Source organism: Chrysochloris asiatica, unplaced genomic scaffold, assembly GCF_000296735.1.
Source record: "Chrysochloris asiatica unplaced genomic scaffold, ChrAsi1.0 scaffold00077, whole genome shotgun sequence".
Lineage (NCBI taxonomy): Eukaryota > Metazoa > Chordata > Mammalia > Afrosoricida > Chrysochloridae > Chrysochloris > Chrysochloris asiatica.
The window spans coordinates 12,083,322-12,104,826 of record NW_006408595.1 but is presented as its reverse complement, the minus strand read 5'-3'; the positions used below and the strand labels follow the sequence as shown (position 1 = coordinate 12,104,826).

Here is a 21,505-nt window from a genome sequence, read left to right as displayed (position 1 = left end):
ATAACTCAAATGCATCAATTCTTCTATGGTATTCCTTATTCACTGTCCAGCTTTTACATGCATATGAGGTTATTGAAAATACTATGGCTTGGGTCAGGCGCACCTTACTCCTATATATATATATAGTTACTACACACACACATATATAGTTACTACATATATATGTGTGTGTGTAGTAACTATATATACATATATATATACTACATATATACATATATATATGTAGTTACTGTATATACGTGTGTGTGTGTGTGTGTAGTAACTAAGTTTAGATGGGTTTTTTTTATGCCTATAGTAGCTCCATTCAGTTCAGGTAGAAAAGGGCTCTTCTGTCCCAAGAATAAGAATAGTACAACCCCTTAGAGGCCACTTATCTTTATCTTTCTGGAGGTTTCTGGTAGTTGGAGCTCTTCCAAGCATTCTCAGGGGAGCAAAGTAAAGATCCCCAGGTACTCAATTTATCCCTAGAAATTCAGTTCATCTCCTCTGTGCACAGCTCCATCTGGGGAGAGAAGTAATGTGGCTAGCATTCAGTGTGCGCACAAAAAGTGCAGTAATAAAAACCTATGGAGTGGAACAAGTAGTAAAGGGACTAACCATAGGAATTCATAAGACGAAAGCAACAGACCTATGACCTCTCAAAATTAGGAGGCTTTTGTCCCCTGGATTCTGGATATCTGTGTACCAAGGAGAATTGGAATTAATATGCTTATGTAATATCATTTTTATCCTAAGCCCTGATATTTGTCAAATAAAGTAGCACTATGAAATAATAAACCTTGGGTTCACTGTATTTTAGCATGGATGTATATTACTGGACCCCAAAAGTATGTGGTGATTTTATATATATATAATTTTTTTTTTTTAAGGCTATCTTGGGTACACCAGTGGATTTTCCTTGAGCTGTATGGTTTTTTTCCTAATAGTGGTAAGTGCTGATTGAAATAGTTTAGTTTTGCCAGAGTATAATGCCTTGTAATTTTTCTTTACTATTTGGCTTATGTGATAAAATATTTATAGTGTTTCTCCTGTTTTTTGAATGCTAGGTTATCTATAAGAAATTCCAAATTTTTTGCCCTGTTCAGGGGATGAACTCAACAGTAAGTGCTAATTCAACAAATGCTACTGAGATGTGTACGCCAAAATATGTTACCTTCAATTCAAAAGTAAGTTTCTTTAAGGATGAAAAAAAGCATATTTACTAAAGACATTATATTTCTCTTACATGTTGTAATTACACTGTTCAGAGTGTGTTCATTCTCAGAAAAGCACAATATCATTGCTACTATATTCCCAGTCTATGTAGAGATTTTTGAGAAATATACAAATATTATATCTCATGCTTCCTCTTCCCTAGTTTATATGTTTAAGCATTCTCTTTGTAAATCTCTGTAAGGATAATTGTCTCAGCTCTTTTCTTCCTGTGTAGAAAGTGCTGGATAAAGTTTTTTAAAAAATAAATAAATAACATCCTTAACTAATTGCTTTTTATATGATGATGATAAAAAAGAAGCACCATAAACTTCGTCAGCTTGCACAGTTGAAATATAGGTTATCACTGAAAACTGGGATCTCAAAAACTATGAGATGGTGATCTTGAGATACTGTGGATAGTAAGGCAGCCTTGAAATTGAATCCTCACTGAAGCCCATGGTTGGGTAATGAGGATTCTCTTCATTTTTATTGTAACAAGATTTCTTAGCATTACAGTTTTGTTTTGTTTGTTTCCCTTTTTTTTTTTTTTCTTAAATGTTTTATTGTGAATTATGTGATAGTTTACATGGGAGAACATTAGTTTTACATTCATTCTATCGTATATATATTGTCTCATTGCCATGGTTACAATCCCCTCCATGCAATCCTTCCCCTGTACCCCCCAGGTCTTCAGCACACAGTTTTGTGCCCAGCACATTGCCTGGGTGTAGTTGTGGTTGTTGTTGTTATATGCTTTGGAGTCAGTTCCGACTCATAGTGACCCTGTACAGCATTTCCAAGGCTGTAAATCTTCACAGAAGCAGAAAGCCTCATCTTTCTTCCACTGAACAGCTGGTAGTTTCAAACTACTGACCTTGAGATTAGCAGCCAATTCATAACCACTATGCTGGGCATAGACCATAAAAAATATTACTTTTCTTCCTTCTTTTGATTTTAAGAGCTTTAAAAAGTCTTACCTAAGAAAACTATATGTATCAGTCCTTCTCATCTCACTTTTCCTTGTAACACTAAGAATATAGTCAAATAGTTAATGTGAAGATTATTTTCGTTTTAAATGTCATCTTTTTAGCCTGATTTTATGCCCCAACAAACATAGATGCAAAGAGCAATAAATAGAGGTGGAAATGCTGGGAAAGGCATGTCACCTGTCAGAAAACAACAGCGGGACAGTGAAGGGCCCTGCTCCTGATCAACAGGATGCCTTTACAGCTGCCACCCGCCCCCAAATGGCACCAGATAAAGTCCTGCTTAAATTTCTGTTTCCCCTAGAGGTCCCCTTTCTCCCCCAGTAGTTTTAGGTTCCTAGAACAACTCCACCCACTAAAAGCCCGCCAAAGTAAGCCCCTCCCAAACTCCACCTCTGGTGAGCCCGCCAAAGTTAGCCCCTCCCAAACCACCAAAACAAACCCTATAAAAGCCTTCAGCCTGTGAGCGAGAGGGCTTCTAAGTTAAGTCAGGAAGTCCCTCTCAGGCTTATGCTTAATAAACCTGTCTGCTGCTGAAGCTATGCCCTCTCCTTGTCTCTTTCGTTTGTATTTCTTACAGACAGCAATGGTCTGCCCACCCCTTAGCACTGTGTGAAGACCCAGTGAGATAACGTAGAAAAAGTGTTAACCCAGCTCTGTTGTTGTTTGTGGTCAGGTCAATTCCAACTCATGTTGATCCCATGTGTGCAGGATAGAACTGCTCCATGGGGTGTTCAGGGGTAGTACCATATCAGTACAAGGTGTTGCTCTGCCTGAAGCATGTAAAATACTGTGTAATGGAGCTGAATCTGAAATTCTGGGGTGCCAGGGTCCTTATACCAGGTAAGCAGTCTTAGAAAAGTTGCTCTGATTTCAGTGGCCAAAACCTCCTGATAAACAAATAATCAGGGATTCTGGAGAGCTATCAGATAAAAAGAGAGCTCTGGAACTGTAGAATTTTTATCATAAAATTACCTTTTCTTAATGTTTTTTTTTTCTTTCTTTCTTTCTTTCTTTTTCTTTCCCAACAGACTGTGTATGCATTACCAACCATTGCATTTGCATTTGTCTGCCACCCTTCTGTCTTGCCGATTTACAGTGAGCTGAAAGAGTAAGACTTGTTCAACTTTCATATATTAATCATTTTACATCCCCGAATTAGCAGACTGGTGTGGACATAAACAGTACAATATAGTGAGCCCCACAATTCCTTGCTCACACAGCTTCAACCTTTACTAATACTGTGCCATTCTTAAGCAAGTTTTGCACTTGAAGACTAAAGAAAGCAAGGAAATTAAGAAACTTGCTGTATGGTTTAGCCATAAGCATACAGTGATCAACTTTGTGGAGTATTGTTTTGTTTGTTTTGTTTTGTTTTTTGGTTAATTAAGTTTTTTTCAGGAATTTGTGGTGTTTTATGTTACTTATAGAGTCTTACTGTGGCATTGTGGGATAAAGGACTGGACCACAAGGTTGGTTTGAGCCTCTAGGTTGGCGGGTTCAAACTCACGAGTCACTCCTTGGAAACCCTATACAGGATCACTATGAGTCGGAAACCACTGGATGGCACTTAACATCAACAACAGCATGTTATTTATGCTTATTTTCCAAGTAGATAATAATTTTCCTGAGATTTATCTATAAGACTCTAAATACATTGTGTATGATTTGCATGTTGGTGTGGGCTGGCAAAACAAGCAGAAAGAAATTGATGCCAATGTCATGAACTACAAAAAATACTGTTATATAGTTGGTTCTAGGAAAGTGATTCTGCAAGTTTATTTTTGATGGCTGTTCAAAAGAAAACTAAATTGCCTCTGTTTCTAGTCTACTATTATCAGAGTTAAACTCAGAAAAGATACACCCTAAAGCTATTTATTTCCACATTGAAACAAAAAAAAGTTAATGTCATTTATCATTGAATTCTCTCGATTCTTCCTCTTTTATATTTAGTTGATGTTAAGTGTCATCGAGTTGGTTATGACTCAGCGACCCTGTATAGGGTTTCCAAGGAGTGGCTGGTGAATTTGAACCATCAACCTTGCTGTCCAGTTTTTTCTCCCGCAGCACCACCCAGGACTTCAATCTTATATTTAAAGCACTCAAAAGACTTTGGAAAGGAGCTCTGATAGCATAGTGGTTACGAATCGGGTTGTGAACCTCAAGGTCACCGGTTCGAAACTACCAGCTGTTCCGCGGGAGAAAGATGAGGCGTTCTGCTCCCATAAAGATTTACAGCCTCGGAAGCCCTGTACAGGGTCGCTATGAGTCGGAATCGACTCCACGGCACTTAACAACAACAACAACAAAAGACTTTGGAGTCTTTTAAATTGAACAGTCCAGCTTATCACTTGTCGTTTTCTCAAGTACATCTCAATTTTTCTTGTTTCTCATACTTCTGGGTTCCTTTCTGTGACACAGTCCAAAGTTATGACTATCTGTGGCCTTTTATTGAGTCTTATAAATTCATTATTCTGGCAGTTAGCAAAATTTACACATTCATCCTAATCCCAGAACAAACTTTGACCTAAGAGAATGCCCTTCATCATGGGAGGCGTGATCTCTTGATAACTTACAGCTCCAGAGACCAGGGGCTTCCTGGCACATCCCTGGGGCTGCTCCACGGGAAAGCCAGAACCTAAATAGCAGCTTTAGCAAACAGACACCAGAGGGCAAGTTGCAGCTCAGGTGTTGATCTCTAGGGCCAGAAGACTAGCATTTGAATTTATTCTGCCTTTTTTTATGTTCATAGTTGTTGTTGTTGTTGTTGTTAGGTGCCATTGAGTCTGTACTGACTCATAGCAATCCTATACACAACAGAATGAAACACTGCCTGGTCCTGGGCCAACCTCACAATTGTTGTCACGCTGTAGGTAGGTATGGAGGTCATAGCAAGATTTAATATCAAATATTAAAATATACTCTCTGTCCTTCAGATGAAAAGTGACTATTCTTTTCAAAGGACAGGAAAAAACAAAGCATTTTTAGGTCCATGGATGTTTCATGTACAAGATCCTCTTGGTATACCAAACAAGTTATTCTAAACAACATGTATTGTTGTTGTTGTTAAATGCCATCGAGTTGGTTCCGACCCATAGTGACCCTGAACAGGGTTTCCGAGGCTGTAAATCTTTATGGGAGCAGAAAGCCTCCTCTTTCTCCAGCGGAGCAGCTGGTAGTTTCGAACTGCTGACCTTGCAGTTCGCAGCCCTATTTGTAACCACTACGCTACTAGAGCTCCTTAAACAACATATATTACTGGGGTTAATTTCATCTTGTCAGATCTACCCTAATCTGATTTAAGGAAAGTTAAATTAGTACTCTTGAGTGTCAACACTGTTGCTTAAAGTAAGTAATGTGATTTTTGATTTTTCAAATTCCTATATCTCTTTGTTTTCAGTCGATCACAGAAAAAAATGCAGATGGTTTCCAATATCTCCTTTTTCGCCATGTTTGTTATGTACTTCTTGACAGCCATTTTTGGCTACTTGACATTCTACGGTAAGTGACATCTGTCAATATATAAACATAGGTATTTGTAAATAACTGAGCAAAAATATCTATCAGACTAACTTTTAACATGGAAGCCACATAATATAGATTTTTCTACTTAAGGAAATGGTAATAACTCTTTTATATATTCATGTAAACTGAAGAATAGAATAATCACTGAAATAATATACTGTAATCTTTTTTTCTCCTAATAATAATGCCCTTAAAAGAAATGGCATTTTAGAAGCCTGCCACCTTTACTGAGAAGAGTTTAAAACTTTTACCAGAGAAGGCTCTCCTAATTGATGTTGCAAATTGGGTCAGATTCCATTAATAGAAAAGGAGACAGAGACAGCTGTTGGGAGTGAGAAAGAGCAGAGTGCTACACTCATGACACACCGTGTTAATTAAAACTAAAAGGGCTAATTGTGCTCGCGAAGTTGGAGCCTTGCAAAGACTCAGGAACGACACAGAGGTTAAGAGAAATGAAATCTGAAAAAAGAGGAGTTGCAAGGTCTCATTTGTAACATTCACTGACCTCTTTTACTAATTCTTCATCTTTTCTTCGTCACATTATCCTGATACGCTTTAAATAATATTGTTCTTTATTATAATGTGGGGCCTAATTGAAATTTAAATGCATACATTTCACGATCTTCTCTAGTCCATAAGATTTCTTTGGGGCATTCTTTCATAAACACTAACGTCTCAAATTTGAAAACAAATTTTAAGATTATTAATGCAACCTGGAGGGAAAGGCTAGCATGATGCTACAGTTGTAATTATCTTTACAAGCAGTGTGCAGTAGCGTTTTCTAATGAATACATGAATTTTTGCATTATAAAACGGCATTTCCATAGTTCCTGCAGAGTGGCAGGGCTGAGGGTGGCTGAAAGGAGGTTAAAAGATAACATTTGTTTGAACACCTTCACTGTTACCTTGTACAAACTATGATTTTTCTTAGCAAATCCCCGTCCTCTCCATATGTAATACACCACCAAATACTTGAATTTAGGCTGGGAATCCCTGGGTGTTGTTAGCCGTTAAGTGGTCAGCTACAAATTTTAAGGTAGATGGCTTGAGTCCACCTGTAAGTACCACGCAAGAAAGTACTGGTATCTCTAAGGAGAATTCAGAAAGTTCATGGCAAATGAAATTAAAAGCTAATGGAATTTTCCCACAAACTTTATACCCCTTTATACTTCCAAAGAAATGAGTTATTGAAAGCCCTATGGAGTACAGTTCTACTCTGACAGACTTGGGGTCGCTATGACTTAGAACTGATGCCATGGTGACTGGTTTTGCATTTAGGTTAGAGGAAAGGGACTCAACTATTTCAATGGCTATACATTTTGAATTTAAAAAAAAAAAGAGAACTAGTAAAGGTTGTAGTATAACCTATGATCTTGTTTTTAAAACTAGGACCAAACTCATTGGTACAGATGAGATTTTTAATCCCATGCCCAGAATCTTTCCCTTGAGACTGACTGGCACAGTGAGAAACCCTCAGGAGGGGAGGGGAGGGGGACGACCTTGTGCCAAAAGTGTGAGCCCACCATGCTCTCAGCCTCTGCCATCCCTAGCTTTGGGAATAAAATGAAATACTTTTGCAAAAAATAAAATGAAATCAATACAAGGAAGAGAGCAATGATCCCATTTGGGAAGTGTCTCGGTGCCCTGCACACTGGGACAAGTTTACGTACATGAGGAGAGTTTGAAAGAAGCTCAGTGTGGCCTGCAAACCAACCTAGAAGACTGCAGCTCTTTGACTTGGCTTGACGAGTAACACCAATTTGGGGAAAGTCTAGATTAAGAGGAGAGCTTTGTTCTCCATGTATTTAACTCTTAATCCCAATTTGCCCTGCAGTTTAATTTAGTATAAATTAAATATATGTATATAATTTAAGTATATATATAATTTAGTATAAATTAAACATTCCTACTTCATGTAGCTCCTTCTAGAGATTCCTTGAAATTCCTTTGAATTACAATTGCATAGTAGAGCGTATCTCACACAAAGGATTTTTCTTTTCAACTACATACATTGTTTTAGGGAATACTTTGAAACCCACAACATTGCTTTTCTTGCCGTTTAATATGTTGTGTGTTTTGGTGGTGGGGGTGGTGCAGGCAGGGGAAGCAACAACTGTCACCCAGCAGTGTATTTTGTCACTTTTTAAAGCCTTCTTAACTTTCCTCTTGTTTCAGAAAATGTGCATTCAGACCTCCTTCACAACTACCAGAGTAAAGACGACATCCTTATTCTGACAGTTCGACTGGCTGTCATTGTCGCTGTCATCCTCACGGTGCCGGTGTTGTTTTTTACAGTGAGTCAAAGACCTCCATGCAGTTTGAGAAGAGCAGAGGGCTCTCCTTTCTCCTGCCTTCAGGAGTCCGTGCCAGACAGAGCATGCGACGGCTAACTCTCCTGAGTCATTGCCACTGCCTCTGAGGAGGATCCCAAGACTCAGTTCAGACCCGCAGAAAGGAAGTTGTTGTTGTTATGTGCCATCAAGTCAATTCCAATCCATAGCAACCCTGTATAGGGTTTCCAAGGAGAAGCTGGTGAGCTTGAACCACCGACCTTACAGTTGAAACGACTTTGCAGTCTGGTGCATTAACCCACAGTACCACAGAATCAGCAAATGAGCTTAGCCTATGGTGTGGCAAGGAGTGCTGGTGTGATGCTGTGGGATAATGCATCTGACTGCAATGTCATTTGAACTGCAAGATCAGCAGTTCAAGCTTACCAGCCGCTCTTTGTAAAGCCTATACGGGGTCGTTACGGGTCAGAATCGACTTGACAGCACTTAATAGCAACATAGTGTGGTGCACAGTGCTGGTGTGGCGCTGTGGGATAACGCACTGACTTCAGGGTCTGTTTGAACCACAAGTTTGGCAGTTCAAGCTCACCAACTGCTCTTTGCAAACCCTATACAGTATCACTATGGGTCGGAACCAACTGGACGGCACTTAACAACAATAGTGATGTGGTGCTGTGGGTTAATGAGCTGGACTGCAAGGTTCTTTGGAATTGAAAGATGGGCGGTTCAAGCTCACTAGCCACTCCTTGGGAACCTTATACAGGGTCACTATGAGTCGGAACCAATTTGACAGCACTTAACAACAATGGTAGAATGGCCTTGTGTGGTATAAATGATTAACACACTCATCTGCTAACTTAACAGCTTGAGGCTCAAGTCCACCAGAGATGCTGCAGAAGAAAGGCATGGTGATGATCTACTTACCGAAAAGCAGACATTTAAAAGCCTAATGGCGCACAGATGACCATGAATTGGAATCATCTCAATACAAACTTGTTTCTATGGTGGAATGAATCTTATTTCTAACTCATCAGACCTCTCTTTTACCAAGTACTATAAATAGAACATTTGAATCTAGATCAGACATGATGAGAAAATGGCATGTATTCAGAAGAGAACATTCAAGTCTTAGACAAAACAAAAATCCATCTTCCCCACCCACCCATAAAACAAAAACCAGTAATTCCTTGTTGTTATTAAAGTGCCATGGAGTTTGTTTCAACTCATAATGACCCTGTATAGAGTTTCTAAGAAGTGGTTGATAGGTGTGAACCAGCAGCCTTGTGATTCAAATCGACCTTGTGGTCCATTGCCGATCTGACAGTGCCACATCAGTTATTCTTCATAAATAAAAATACTGTCCCTCTTAAGTCAAGTCTCTCCTCTTCCAAAACTGTGAAGGTCTCTATAAATTCAGTAGTCCTTACAGAATATGTCACAAATTGCTATGCACCAATAACTCACAGACTCTCTGGGAATGTGAAGGTCCAGGCCTTACAACATCTTTGTTTTCTTCTCCTGCAGGTTCGTTCATCTTTATTTGAACTGGCTAAGAAAACCAAGTTCAATTTATGCCGGCATATCTTGGTTACCTTTATACTCTTGGTTATTGTTAACTTGTTGGTGATCTTCATACCCTCAATGAAGGATATTTTTGGAGTTGTAGGTATGTCGTCTTGTTGACCGTACATTCACCATTCCTCCGTAAGTGTTTAGAAACAAGACAAATTTTCACCATCACCATAACAACCCCAAACTTACTGGGCTTTTTTCTTTTCATTTTTTTTTTTTACAGGAGTAACATCTGCTAATATGCTGATTTTCATTCTTCCTTCATCTCTTTACTTAAAAATTACAAATCAGGATGGAGATAAAGGAACTCAAAGAATCTGGGTATGTTTCATGCCAACCCTTTTTAAATTTACTGATAAATTGTTTGTTTAAATTAACCCAATAGTCAGTCACTCTACCACCTAATAGCAGTTTCGGTTGCCTGAAAGGGAGGTAACAGCCTTGTAGTTTTCCCATCTTAAAAAAAAAAAAACACCACTTCCATCAAGTCAGTTTTGACTCATAGTGACCCTGTATAGGGTTTCTGAGGCTATCAATCTTTATGGGAGCAGAAAGCCTCTTGTTTCTCCAGCAGAGCAGCCAGTGGGTTTAAACTACCCAGTTTGCAGTTAGCAGTCCTGTGCTTCAGTTACAGCACTGCAGGGCTCCTCAGTTTTCCTATCTAAGAGAGTTAAATATCATCTGAGAATCTTCTCCACTTCCTCAAAATATCTTTATTTATAGGACTCTTATTGTGCCTCAGCTTTTGTTCTTAGTGAGGGAATGACCAGTAGGAAGAAGGATTATGTAATCACCCTGTGCCCTTAATAGGGACTGCCCTGGGCAACACAAATCATTTGCCCCTGACAACTAACCCAAAGATTTGTAGTTAGTTATAACATGGAAGAAAAGCCTGCTGATCTGTTTTCTGTAAAGTTTACAACTTTGAAAACGATATTTCTTCTTGTTGCTCGGTGAGGTTGAGTCTATTCAGGCTCATAGAGACCCTCTATAGGGTTTCTCAGGAGCGGCTAGTGGGTTTGAACTACTGGCCTTGCAGTTAGCAGTCTAGTGCTTATCCTATAGCACCACACCAGGACTCCATAATGGAGCAGTTCTATTATTTAGCTCATGGAGTTGTCATGATATGGAATGAACTCGGTGGCAGTGAGTTCAGTTCTCCTTTGCCTCTTTAAAGGACCCCCTATCTTCAGCAAGATTGGAACTAGAGAGGGACGCAAAGATTTTATAAAGTGCTGTTTCTGTACAGTTCCTCACCCTGAAATTCCTATGTAGCCCACAAAACATGCAATGCCGTAATTAAAATGACAGAGTTAGCATAAAGAGCCTCTTTCTGATTTGACAGAAATACTTGGGAGCACCAGACCCAGATACCGAAACTAGCCTTCTATATTGGGACTCATGTTTGCAGGTCTGGGGAAGTTCAAGGGCATCTTGAAGGCTTCTCAGCTGCCCATCCAGATAGTGTAGGTGCTGCAATTTCAAATGTCACTGGAGACAACAGACTTAAATGAGGCAGGAGGGATCATTCCTGTGCATTGATGAGAAGCAGTGCTGATACCAGTCCTTAAAGCAAGATGACCCATGACGTCATGAATCCCAAATCTTTCAAAGCCTAACTGTAGTGACTTCAGACAATAGACAGGAAGGCACTATCGCAAGAGTAAAGTCTTCTCAGATTCAATCGGGCACAGGTGGGGTCTATTTTCCTGGAATTCTCTGGGTCTCTTCAGCACTGCCCCTGTAATGCAGCTGGGAGTGGGGCTTACCACATGGTGTCAGACAGGGCCTCTCCCTGTGCAGGGACCCACCAGGAGTTAGACTGGATCCAGTGTGGAAAGACGGCCAAGGCTCTCAGCCCCACCACCCACCTCCTCTCTTTAACTGTGTCTGCCTCCAGTTGGCCCTCCTGCCGCTGCAACCTTCTCCCTGCCAGTCTCTCACTGGATAGTCTCAGAGCCAAGTAGTTTATAATTTCAGGTGCTTCCGATTCTGGATGGAGTCCTCCATCCACCTGTGGTCAGCAGGTACACAGAAACGAAACTGGTGCTTTGTTTTCTAAGGCTGTTCCTTTTTTTCAGTTAGCAGCATTAGTGGCTAAGAAACCATGTGTTCCATAATCCCAAGGAACAGAATGTAGGGGGTAGATCTGTCTAGCATGTTTTTCTTATAGTACCAGAATCACAGTCACAGAACTTTATAGTAGTAATAATTCATAATAGCTCCAAGTAGAAGAGGAAACGAAAGGAAAGGGAAAGAATTTCTGGTTTTTTGGTGGTTGCTTTTTTCACCCCCGACTGTGCGTGGAAAATTCATGCTTCACTAAAAATAACGCAGGCCTTTCTTATTGTCTCAGGCTGCTCTCTTCTTGGGCCTGGGAGTTTTGTTTTCTCTGGTCAGCATTCCCTTGGTCATCTACGACTGGGCCTGCTCATCGAGTACTGGCGAAGGTCACTGAACCCTGCCAAGAAGAGGACGCATTCCTGTCTGCTGTTCCTTGAAATCACCACACTTCAGCAACCCACCACCCCATCACTTTTTTTCAAGTTTACAGAAACAAATCAGAATGCACAAGATACTTAAAATGGAATAACACTTTGGTTATAAAAAAAAAAAAAAAAAAGGCAACAACAAAAAAAACAGACATGTTTCTATAATGAGTCATGTCACTTTGAGGTTTGGGATCAATTTAAAGATTGATTGTTATATTTTTGTTTTTTTCCTTCAAATTTCATGCAATCATGCTCCTGACTACTTTTCACAATGATTTCGCTTTCTTCTGTGTTGTGTCTTCATGGTCTCTTAGAACTTTGAGACTATCATCATCAATCATATTTATTTGTTATCCATCAGGTTCTGAAATAATTTTCTCACTGATATTCAGCTCACACACTCTGTACCTTTTTAGAAAAGAAAAGAATCTTGAATTGTATATATTTATTTTGCATTACAGGGGGGAAAATTATTTCATAAATAATTTGCCTATTTTGGTTACTGTAGCACACAGAGATAATCACATGGCAGCCATGGGGTGTGTGCCATTGCTGGATCTGCGCAGGCCCAGTATTTGAGGGGCCTCTGATGCCTGACAATCCAGTGAGCTCTAGGTGGACACTCTGTCCTGCTCTCATACATACTCTGGCCAGTAGTTCTTAGCTGGGAAACAGGCAGGACTGATTCTTACTTTGGTAAATCTATTAAACTATACTTTTGGGTAATCTGTTGTTGTTACGTACCGTGGAGTCAGTTTTGACTCATGACCCCATGTAGGGTTACTGAGGAGCAGCTGGTGAGTTGGAACTACCAACCTTGCGGTCCAGTGCTGATCCTACAGCGCCACACCAGGACAGATGATATTTGCTTCCTTCTTGGCAGCCTATGTCAACTTCTACTGGGAGACACCCGTGGCACCTTTGTGGTAATTTGAGAAGCAAGAATGCTACACAAAGATTGCCCAAATGTGTAAGGAAAAGATTCCTCTGATGCAGACAGCCGTCAGTTCTATGCCTGTATTGTTGAAGGGGACCGGTGGTATTACATTAAAAACCCAGCGGCTATTTCTCTTGTCCACCAGCTTTTTGCAAGAGAATCATTTCATGTGTATCTCACTAAGGATGATCTAGGATAAGTGATTCCTGTTTTATATTGGGTACTTTAGGGGTGTCTTTAAAAGACTTGTTTTATACCTATAAATTTAGGTTATTACAAGTACAAGATTTTTGTACCTTAAAGAAGACTCATTTCTATTTCTTCTCCATTAACTCTTCATCCAGAGTCTACAAAGGGGGGCGGGGGGACCTCTCAGAGATAGTTTTTGTGACGTGTTTGTGACAGAAGAGCTATGTCTGTACCTTACTCTATGTCCTTGTCTTGTCCCATCCCAAGGGGTGGGCCATCACTGCCGGCCCTGACCTGACCCCCACAAGAGGACGAACTTGCCTTGTGCTCTTACTCTGGTCCATCTCTTAAAGGGAATGGGAAAGGAAAACACTCAGAGAATTTTAAAGATGAGATTTTGGTGGTGCAAGGGTGCTTAGAAAAGGATGGGAGTTGGCTAAGAAACCCAGAAACTCATCCCCCTAAACCAGGCCATCACCTGTGATTGATTGTTAGCATCACATCTTAAGAAATGTGTGTTCCATGAATTGGTTTATTGAAACACATCTTGTGTTTTATCTACGTTCTGGTTTAATTTTTCAAACACATAAGGTCACTGAGCACAGATACCTTATCCTGAGATAAGCAAGAGTCTAACCACAGAGTGCTGGCAGTGTTTCCAGGCCCTTAGCTCTGGATTCTGTTCCTCCTCCACCCAAATCCCCAATGGCGATGGCTACTCCCAGGCCTCCATGCTCAGTGACAGCAAGAGCAACTGTCCTCCCCTTAAAAGACTGAGGTCCCAGAGATACTGCCAGTGTTGAAACGCCTGTGTTCCTCTGGGGGAAGACTGAAAGGTTATTACCTGCATTATTATAAAAGGATCATCACTTTTAAGATAGTGCTACAGAATTATATCTACAATCAGAGTTTAGACATTTAGATACGAAGGTCAGTACAATCCAGAACTCTTTCTTTTACAGAAATGTTTTCCTTATTAATGAGCAATGAGAGAATCCTATTAGGGCAAAAGTTAGCCTTTGGGGGCTGGTCTAGAACTCCCAAGTAATGAAATAGCCAAGTGGTGGGATAGCCCTCCATTCTGAAAATACTAAATTTAGTTTGCAAGATCTATTTTGCTACTTAGTTTTCCTTATTCATTTTTAGTGATTCATTTTATACTTACAAAGTCCATTTAGAAAATGATCACTAACTCTGGGATGCATAGTGCTATTTTTGGATCTTTGGATTTTATGTGTCAGTACAAGAATTTTGCTTTTATTATTTGAAATCTATTGAGAGGAGACACACTGTTGATGTCTGTGGTACCACATGTTTTGAAACCCTCTATGTTTATCTGAGTTTATTTGTTGACTGGGTGTAATAGACCCTCCTGTCATTTCTCAGACTTCATTGATGAATTGTTTCAGTTGTGTGAAATTAACCATAAAGTATACAGCTCTTAACTCTTCTTGTTCAGAATAATGAACTGGTAGCCAAAAATACTTATATCACAGATGTTAGGTAGAATCTAAACAAGAGTCAAGTGCTATAGATGTGTCTTTGCTAAATTGGTGCACTAAGAATACTCTACCAGAGCCATAGGGGGCAGCACGGTTTCCTTTGGCAGATACAACCTCTACACTAGAGAGCAGTGCAAGTTTCCAGCATTGGATTCTAAACTGGCCTCTTTCATTGTAGCACAGACTCTTGTAAATCCTTAATTTACTTAATGTTACTGATTGGAAGTTGGGGTAGACGGTGTACAGGAAGGAAACCTAGCTTTGGAAGGCACAATCAATCCCCAGTTTATAAGCAAGTCATATTTTAAAACTAAGTGGTTTTGCAACCTGGAAGTTGTTTTCCTTTAGAAACCAAGTTATATACATAGTGGTTAGGCCCCCCCAGACCAATTCAGAAAAAATTATTAAATGCATAGCTTAGCTGAAATCGAATAATATATAAAAGTTGCTAAAGAACCTACTCACTAAATATTGTTTCTAATAGTGTAGTTTGTTCAGAAACATGACACTGCCTGATGATAGGCTGTCCACTCCAGTCACACACCACCTGCTGGACAGTGAGAGTAAGGTCTCCAGCCACAGTGGGGAGCAATGAGTCCCTTGACCACCAGGGAGCCCAGTAGGGAGAGGGAGCACAGTGAAGGAAGAAACTGCCAGTTGGCACCTTTTCTGAAGCATGAGCTGCCTGTTTCTGTTGTGGGACTCTGCCCCCACAGTTCATCTCCTCCTCCACCCGCTGCAGAACAGGACTCTGCAGCAGAATTCCTCCCGTGTGCCAGTCATTGAAGCAAGCACACAGCATTTTAAATGATTTTAGTACTAAGAACCATGAGCTCAAATACCCTACCCACTTTCCTTTTTGACATTTACAGACCCTGTTGAGAAAAAGAAAGGCAGACCGAGGTGGCGTTTGGGTGAACAGAGGACTGTGGTAGACCCCTGTATTTTAGAGGACGCCTCAGGGAAGTTAACGCAGAACTGAATTTTGTTTCTGGAGTTGGACTCCAGCCCCTAAGCCATCACGTTTTCAAAGTGTCCCCAGATCAGTAACATCAGCAGCATCTGAGAACTTGTTGGCATTCAAATTCTCAGGCTTCACTCCAGATCTAGTAAGCAGAAACCCTCAGGGTGGGGCCCAGCAATGTGAATAAATTGGACGCATGCTCAAGTTTGAAAACCACTTTCTTTTTTTCTCCCCAGTAGTCCTACCTCAGAAGATAGTTACTAGAACTCAGGAGTGGGTTCAACCAGGACTTAGGAAGGAAAAGAGTAGCAACATCAGGGTCCTTTACATGGCAGAAAGGCAAAGTGGTGTCCCTCACCCCCTTCTCTGCAAACGACAGAGCAGGTGCACACTTGTAAATGAAGCCCACCTCCACTGTGGGGTTATTTGGGGCCAAGCCACCATAATACATTTTTAAAAGCAGAGAAATTAAAGCAAGGCTTTTTTTTTTTTTTTTTAAGGAAAATTATTGTAAATGTAACCAAAGGGAAAATACTAAATTTGTGTTATGTTCTCCAGAGTGTTTGTCTTCCTTGTGTGCTAGTCAAGCCTCTCCTCTTTATAAAGTGAGTTCTCTACCGAAAGGTCTGTAGACTTAAGGAACTACATATTGTTCTTAAAAGAACACAGAGCTCAGTTCCATTCAATAGGTCCTAATATTGGGCTGTACTTTTACTTGGGGTGTGGAGGAACCTGGTAATACCATCAGATACTTGATTTTATGTCTTAGAATAACACATATTATAGCCTTCCTCCCTCGGTTTTGTCAATTTAAATGGCTTTGAGGCTTAGAACATAGATTTTAAGACTATGATTACCCCTTTCAAATTCACAGTAAGCTTCTAGACACTTTCAAAACAAAACAACACAAAAAAACCAGACGGTCATTTAGCAATACTAACATGGTTTTACTTAGGGATGTCAGATCAGAGAATTGAGCAACATACTTCCTCTAAAATACACACGGTGAATTATTTATAATGATATAAAGCTTTCAGGTACAAATTCAGGATAAAGTGGTTAACAACTGAAAAATATCACTACATCTAGAGGGAAAGGGTTTTTTTGGGGAAAAAACAAAAACGTAAAGTGCATGAAAGCCTAGATGCCCTTCTCCTCAGGGTGTTCTCTGAGGAAGAACAATGAAACTGGGCCCATTCTGAATACAGGCTTGAATTTGTGTTTTTAAAGGAAGAATCTATGCAGCTATGTATGGTTTTATTGTAGGAAATAGTTCATTTGTATGTAAATATATTGTAAATAAATAGGAGGCTGTATATTTTTGCAGTTGTTGATCCACACTGAAATAGAAGTCTATAGTATCTGCATATAAAGAATAAATGTTTTCATAGATATTAGTGGTTTTATTTGGGAATTAAAGAAACTTAACTTTCTCTCCAGGTAGCAATGTAAACTTGGAACCTAAATACATACTTAATTGTTTAGAAAAAGAAATATCTGAGACATAGTTGTGTTGATTTCTTATGCTGAAGTTATAATTATTTAAAAGATAGTCCCTTAAGCTACAAATAAGGAATATTTAGACCCAAATTATTGTCATATAGAAACAGATAAACCCAATATGACAAAGTGTTTCTTCATAATGCTCTTCCACTGTTAACACTGATATTACTCCACAGTATTTATGAAAATAGGTGTTTAGGAGGAGAATGTTTTTCTTAATAGTGAATTGCTGCACTTGCCAAACGTTGGCATCTTTGAAAGAGGGAAAATAACCTGAATATTAACCATGAGCACAAATTTGAAGGAAGAAAACAAAATCATTGCTTTATCAAGCTGTTGAAAGTTTTGCATGTTTGCCTTTTATTTTTCAGGGTTGATGCCAATATAGACTGTCTTAAATCATTGGTTTCCCAAAACATTTGAATATTGATCATTGGTACATAATCTACTCTGTAGAGTCCAGTGCATTTTAGACTTAATTTGGGTCTGGTACATGTAGTACACTACTGTTTTATTAATGTAAAAACCTTGTAAATGAATTTCAGATGAGTGAATTCAGTGAGTCACAAGTCATAAAACTTTGCTATTCGTAACGTAGTTCATCAAATAGAGTTTTATTTGTTTTTTGTTTTTTGTTTCCCCTAGAGTGTGGTGTAAATAAAGAAGTGTAAAAAGTTCTGTCATATAACAGCTCTGTTAACATAGTTTTTAAACATTAAAAATTGTGAACTGAAAGTGTTTTATGAACTTCGTGTTCAGTATTTGGGGTGCAATGTTTAAAAGGGGGCATGATTGTTGGAGAAAGATTTGTACATATCTGTCCATGTTCTGGGACTCCCTGGGAGGCACAAATGGTTAAACGCTAGACTGCTTTAAACTACTGGCAGTTCAAACCCACTTAGCGACTCCTCGGAACTAAGGCGTGGTAGGCTGCTTGCAAAAAGCCACAGCCTGGAAACCGCTCTGAATACTTCGACTCTGACACACACGGGGTCACCGTGAGTCAGAATCAGCCCAACGGCAACCAACAAGTCAGCGTTCTAGATCATGGAAGCTTAGCCATGTAAACACACTAACTTGATATTTTTGACAGAAATGTAACTAGTCTGAAACATAGTTTTTCAGTCTTCATAATCAGAGTGGGTTGAACATGACACTGACATCTCCGAATAACAGCTAAGAGCTAATCATAAAGATGAACCTGAGGTTTTCAAAGTGTCATATTCAACCCACTCAGATGAATAACAACTTCTATGCTGTGCTGTAAGAGCCCTGGTGGTGCAATGGTTCAAGTGCTTGCTGCTAACCAAAAAGTGGTGGTTAGTCTGTGGGAGAAAGAGGTGGCAGTGTGCGTCCTTAAAGATTTATAGCTTTGAAAACCCCAAGGACAGTTCTGTTCCACCCTGTCGGGTGCTATGAGTCAGAATCAACCCTACAACAGTGGGCGAGTTGCTTTGTTTTGTTTTTTTAATGCTATGTTGTAGGCGGGACTGTGCTCTTCCTCTCCCCACATTGCAGCCATCCATGAAGTATAAAATCCTATCAACACTTTCATTTCCAACCTTTCCTTTTCTTTCTCCATTTTCCGATATTCCCCATGATCAAACAAAACGAGTCAGATCAGTAAAATGGCCCGAGTCTGATAGTCAAAGTCTTCATGGTAGGGTCTGTGTCTGAACAGCCTGGGCCTTTCTTTTTTAAAATTTGATTATTCATTTATTTATTGTTGGAAATATACATTGCAAACAAACCATACACCATTTCAACCATTTCTAAATGTACAATTTATTGACACTGATTACAATGTTCAAGTGGTGAAGCCATCTTCACTATTGTTTTCCAAAGTATCCTACCACTATTAATATAAACTCACTGTCCCTAAATTTCTCATCTAACCTTTCAAGGTGCTATCAATTCCATCCCACATAGACAATTCTTTAAAAAGCATGAAACTCACAGCAGCTTACTAACTAAGCTTAATTATTATTTGGTTCAGAGAAGTTATCAGGAGATTGTTTGGGTTTAAAGATTAGTTTATAGGCTTGCAGGTTCATCCAGCTTCTAGATTTCATTGGGAATGTTAAGTTCTGTTTCATATTTCTCTCCTTTTTGATCAGAACTTTTTAATTTTTTTAAAAGTTTTTCATTGTGAATTGAGTGAAAGATTACAGGGCAGATCAGCAGTTTTACATTTAATAAATCATATTTTGTTTCATTGCAATGATTACAATCCCCTCCATGAACCATCAGTCAACAGTAGTTACCTCTAAGTCCCTACCCCGCCTTTTTTTTTTTTTTAATGTGCAAATATACAACAGAAAATACATATTTGTTTAAATGTCCAAAGAGCGCACTTTGCAAGCCACTCTCCTGTCTGCAGGCACACTGCCTTTCTCAGTCCATGGGCCTTGAGTCGTCAGCTGGTCTATCTCTGTGCCATCACCTCTGCCACTGTCTCTGCTGTTGCTGCTTTTTAAACTAGGATCCCATATTCCACTCATGTTCTTCCCTCTTGCTGGTCCTAGGGCCCTCTGTCCCTGAAATGGAAGATTAACTACTCTACACTTTTAGTTACACATCTTCTACATTTATAGTTGTGACCATCACAATTAGTTCTAATAACATTTACACACAATTGAATCATAAAATCCTATCCCCATCCTTCCCCACACCCTTTTACCAGACCCATCTGGAAAAGAGGAAAACTGTTCAGTGGGGATTCTACCTTACCCTCCTGGTTCTGAAACTAAGCACACTTAGGAAAGCTTATAATACAGTCACTTCATACCTTTATAACCCCCCCATTTCTGATAGCCAACATCTAAGTTGCCCATTCCTATCAACCCAACATACTGAAGAGAGACAAGCTTGATCCTTGATACAAAGAGTTCTTCCCTTTCAGCTGGAATTTTGAGCAACTACATCCATAAGCAAAGGTCCAGTTCATTAAATTGTAGCAATTTATGCTTGCTCCCTGTATTAAAAGGTCTTTATCTTCATCTGGTAAAATTCTGGTCAGCTAGCCATACAGGCTATGTCAAATGGGTACTATCTGCAAGTTTGGTAGTTCTTACACACCTTCCCCCATTTCAGGCCAGCTGGCCACTTCTCTCTCAGCTCTGGCCTCCGGTGGAGTTCACACACCTCCCTAAACTTCAGACTAGCCAGTTCTTCCTCTTCTGTCTCATCTCAAGATCAACAGGAACTTGTGGAAAATGGCCAAAGTCAACCCATGTCTTCATTGCTGCATTTCTCCCACTTCCACTCACAAGTAGACCAGGGCTGTCACCAGCAAGCATGCTAGACTGATGGAAGGCTCCCTTTTCAGTTATAAAAGGCAGAGTACCCTGATGGGCTGACTTATCTTGTCTTGATGGCTCGAAGGCAAACAGCTTGCTTGCTATTCTATTGGTCAAACAGTCTGCTTTTTTTCTGCTGGTCCTTCTTTCAAAAAATGTCCTCTAGCTGTTCTGGGTTGGTCTGCATGTCTTTTCAAATGGGAATGCCCTACCTTAGAAGGTTCTCGGTAGGGCTCAGGAGTCCATCTGAGGTCCCATACTCCATGAAGGCTTAACAAGAAGCCTATTTCCCTGGGCGAGTTCTAATTCCTCTTTTAACTAATCCAGTCAGTTATATGCCAAAGACAAGCTTATAAGCTTTCTGTAGTCATATATCCCAGTATTTCTTTCTATCCCACTTAAATGTCTATTTTAGAGTAGAAACCAATATCCACAAGACAGCTAAGCACCTTAACATTATTTCCCCTCCTATACCCATTACGACTGACTATGTCTGGATCCCTGAACAACAAAGCCCTGTTGTTCAAAGGTTCTGTATACATCACTATTTACCTCTGTCTGATTTAACCCATGCATACCTCCCTAAATCTGCCCCTATCTTCCTTGTTCATATACTTCCCTCCTACTTCTTGTGTAATGCCTTCCTATTCCTTGTATATCACCCTCCCCATCACCCAAGCTATCATGTGTCTCCCCTCTAACCCATGAATTACTGATCCCTCCCTCCCACCCCCTGTAACCACCAAATTATTTTTCTTTTAGATTGGAAATCTTTTCTTAAGCTATTACAGTAATGATCGTATAGAATATTTGTCCTTTTGTGACTAACTAATTTCACTTAGCATAATGTCTTCAAGGCTCATCCATATTATGAGATGTTTTACAACTTCTTTGTTATTCTTCAAGGTAGCATAGTATTCCATTGTGTGTATGTACCACAGTTTATCCATTCTCCCATTGATGGGCATTTAGGTTGTCTCCATCTTTTTGCTATTGTGGATAGCACTGCTATGAACACTGGTGTGCTTATATCTACTTGTGTTCTGGCTCT

The 21,505-nt window shown here is 39.7% G+C and overlaps 1 protein-coding gene across 1 annotated transcript in view; it reads left to right on the top strand.

The window, feature by feature from the left end:
* The window catches only part of SLC38A1 (solute carrier family 38, member 1), a 66,342-nt gene extending 54,171 nt beyond the window's left edge, over positions 1-12,171 (top strand). The window contains exons 9-16 of the mRNA XM_006865324.1: positions 870-928; positions 1,047-1,166; positions 3,212-3,291; positions 5,581-5,681; positions 7,881-7,999; positions 9,521-9,662; positions 9,792-9,889; positions 11,925-12,171. Of these exons, the coding sequence (XP_006865386.1) occupies positions 870-928; positions 1,047-1,166; positions 3,212-3,291; positions 5,581-5,681; positions 7,881-7,999; positions 9,521-9,662; positions 9,792-9,889; positions 11,925-12,026 (821 nt within the window). The 3' untranslated portion in view covers positions 12,027-12,171. The remainder of the gene's footprint in view (positions 1-869; positions 929-1,046; positions 1,167-3,211; positions 3,292-5,580; positions 5,682-7,880; positions 8,000-9,520; positions 9,663-9,791; positions 9,890-11,924) is intronic.
* Positions 12,172-21,505: the final 9,334 nt, after the last annotated feature.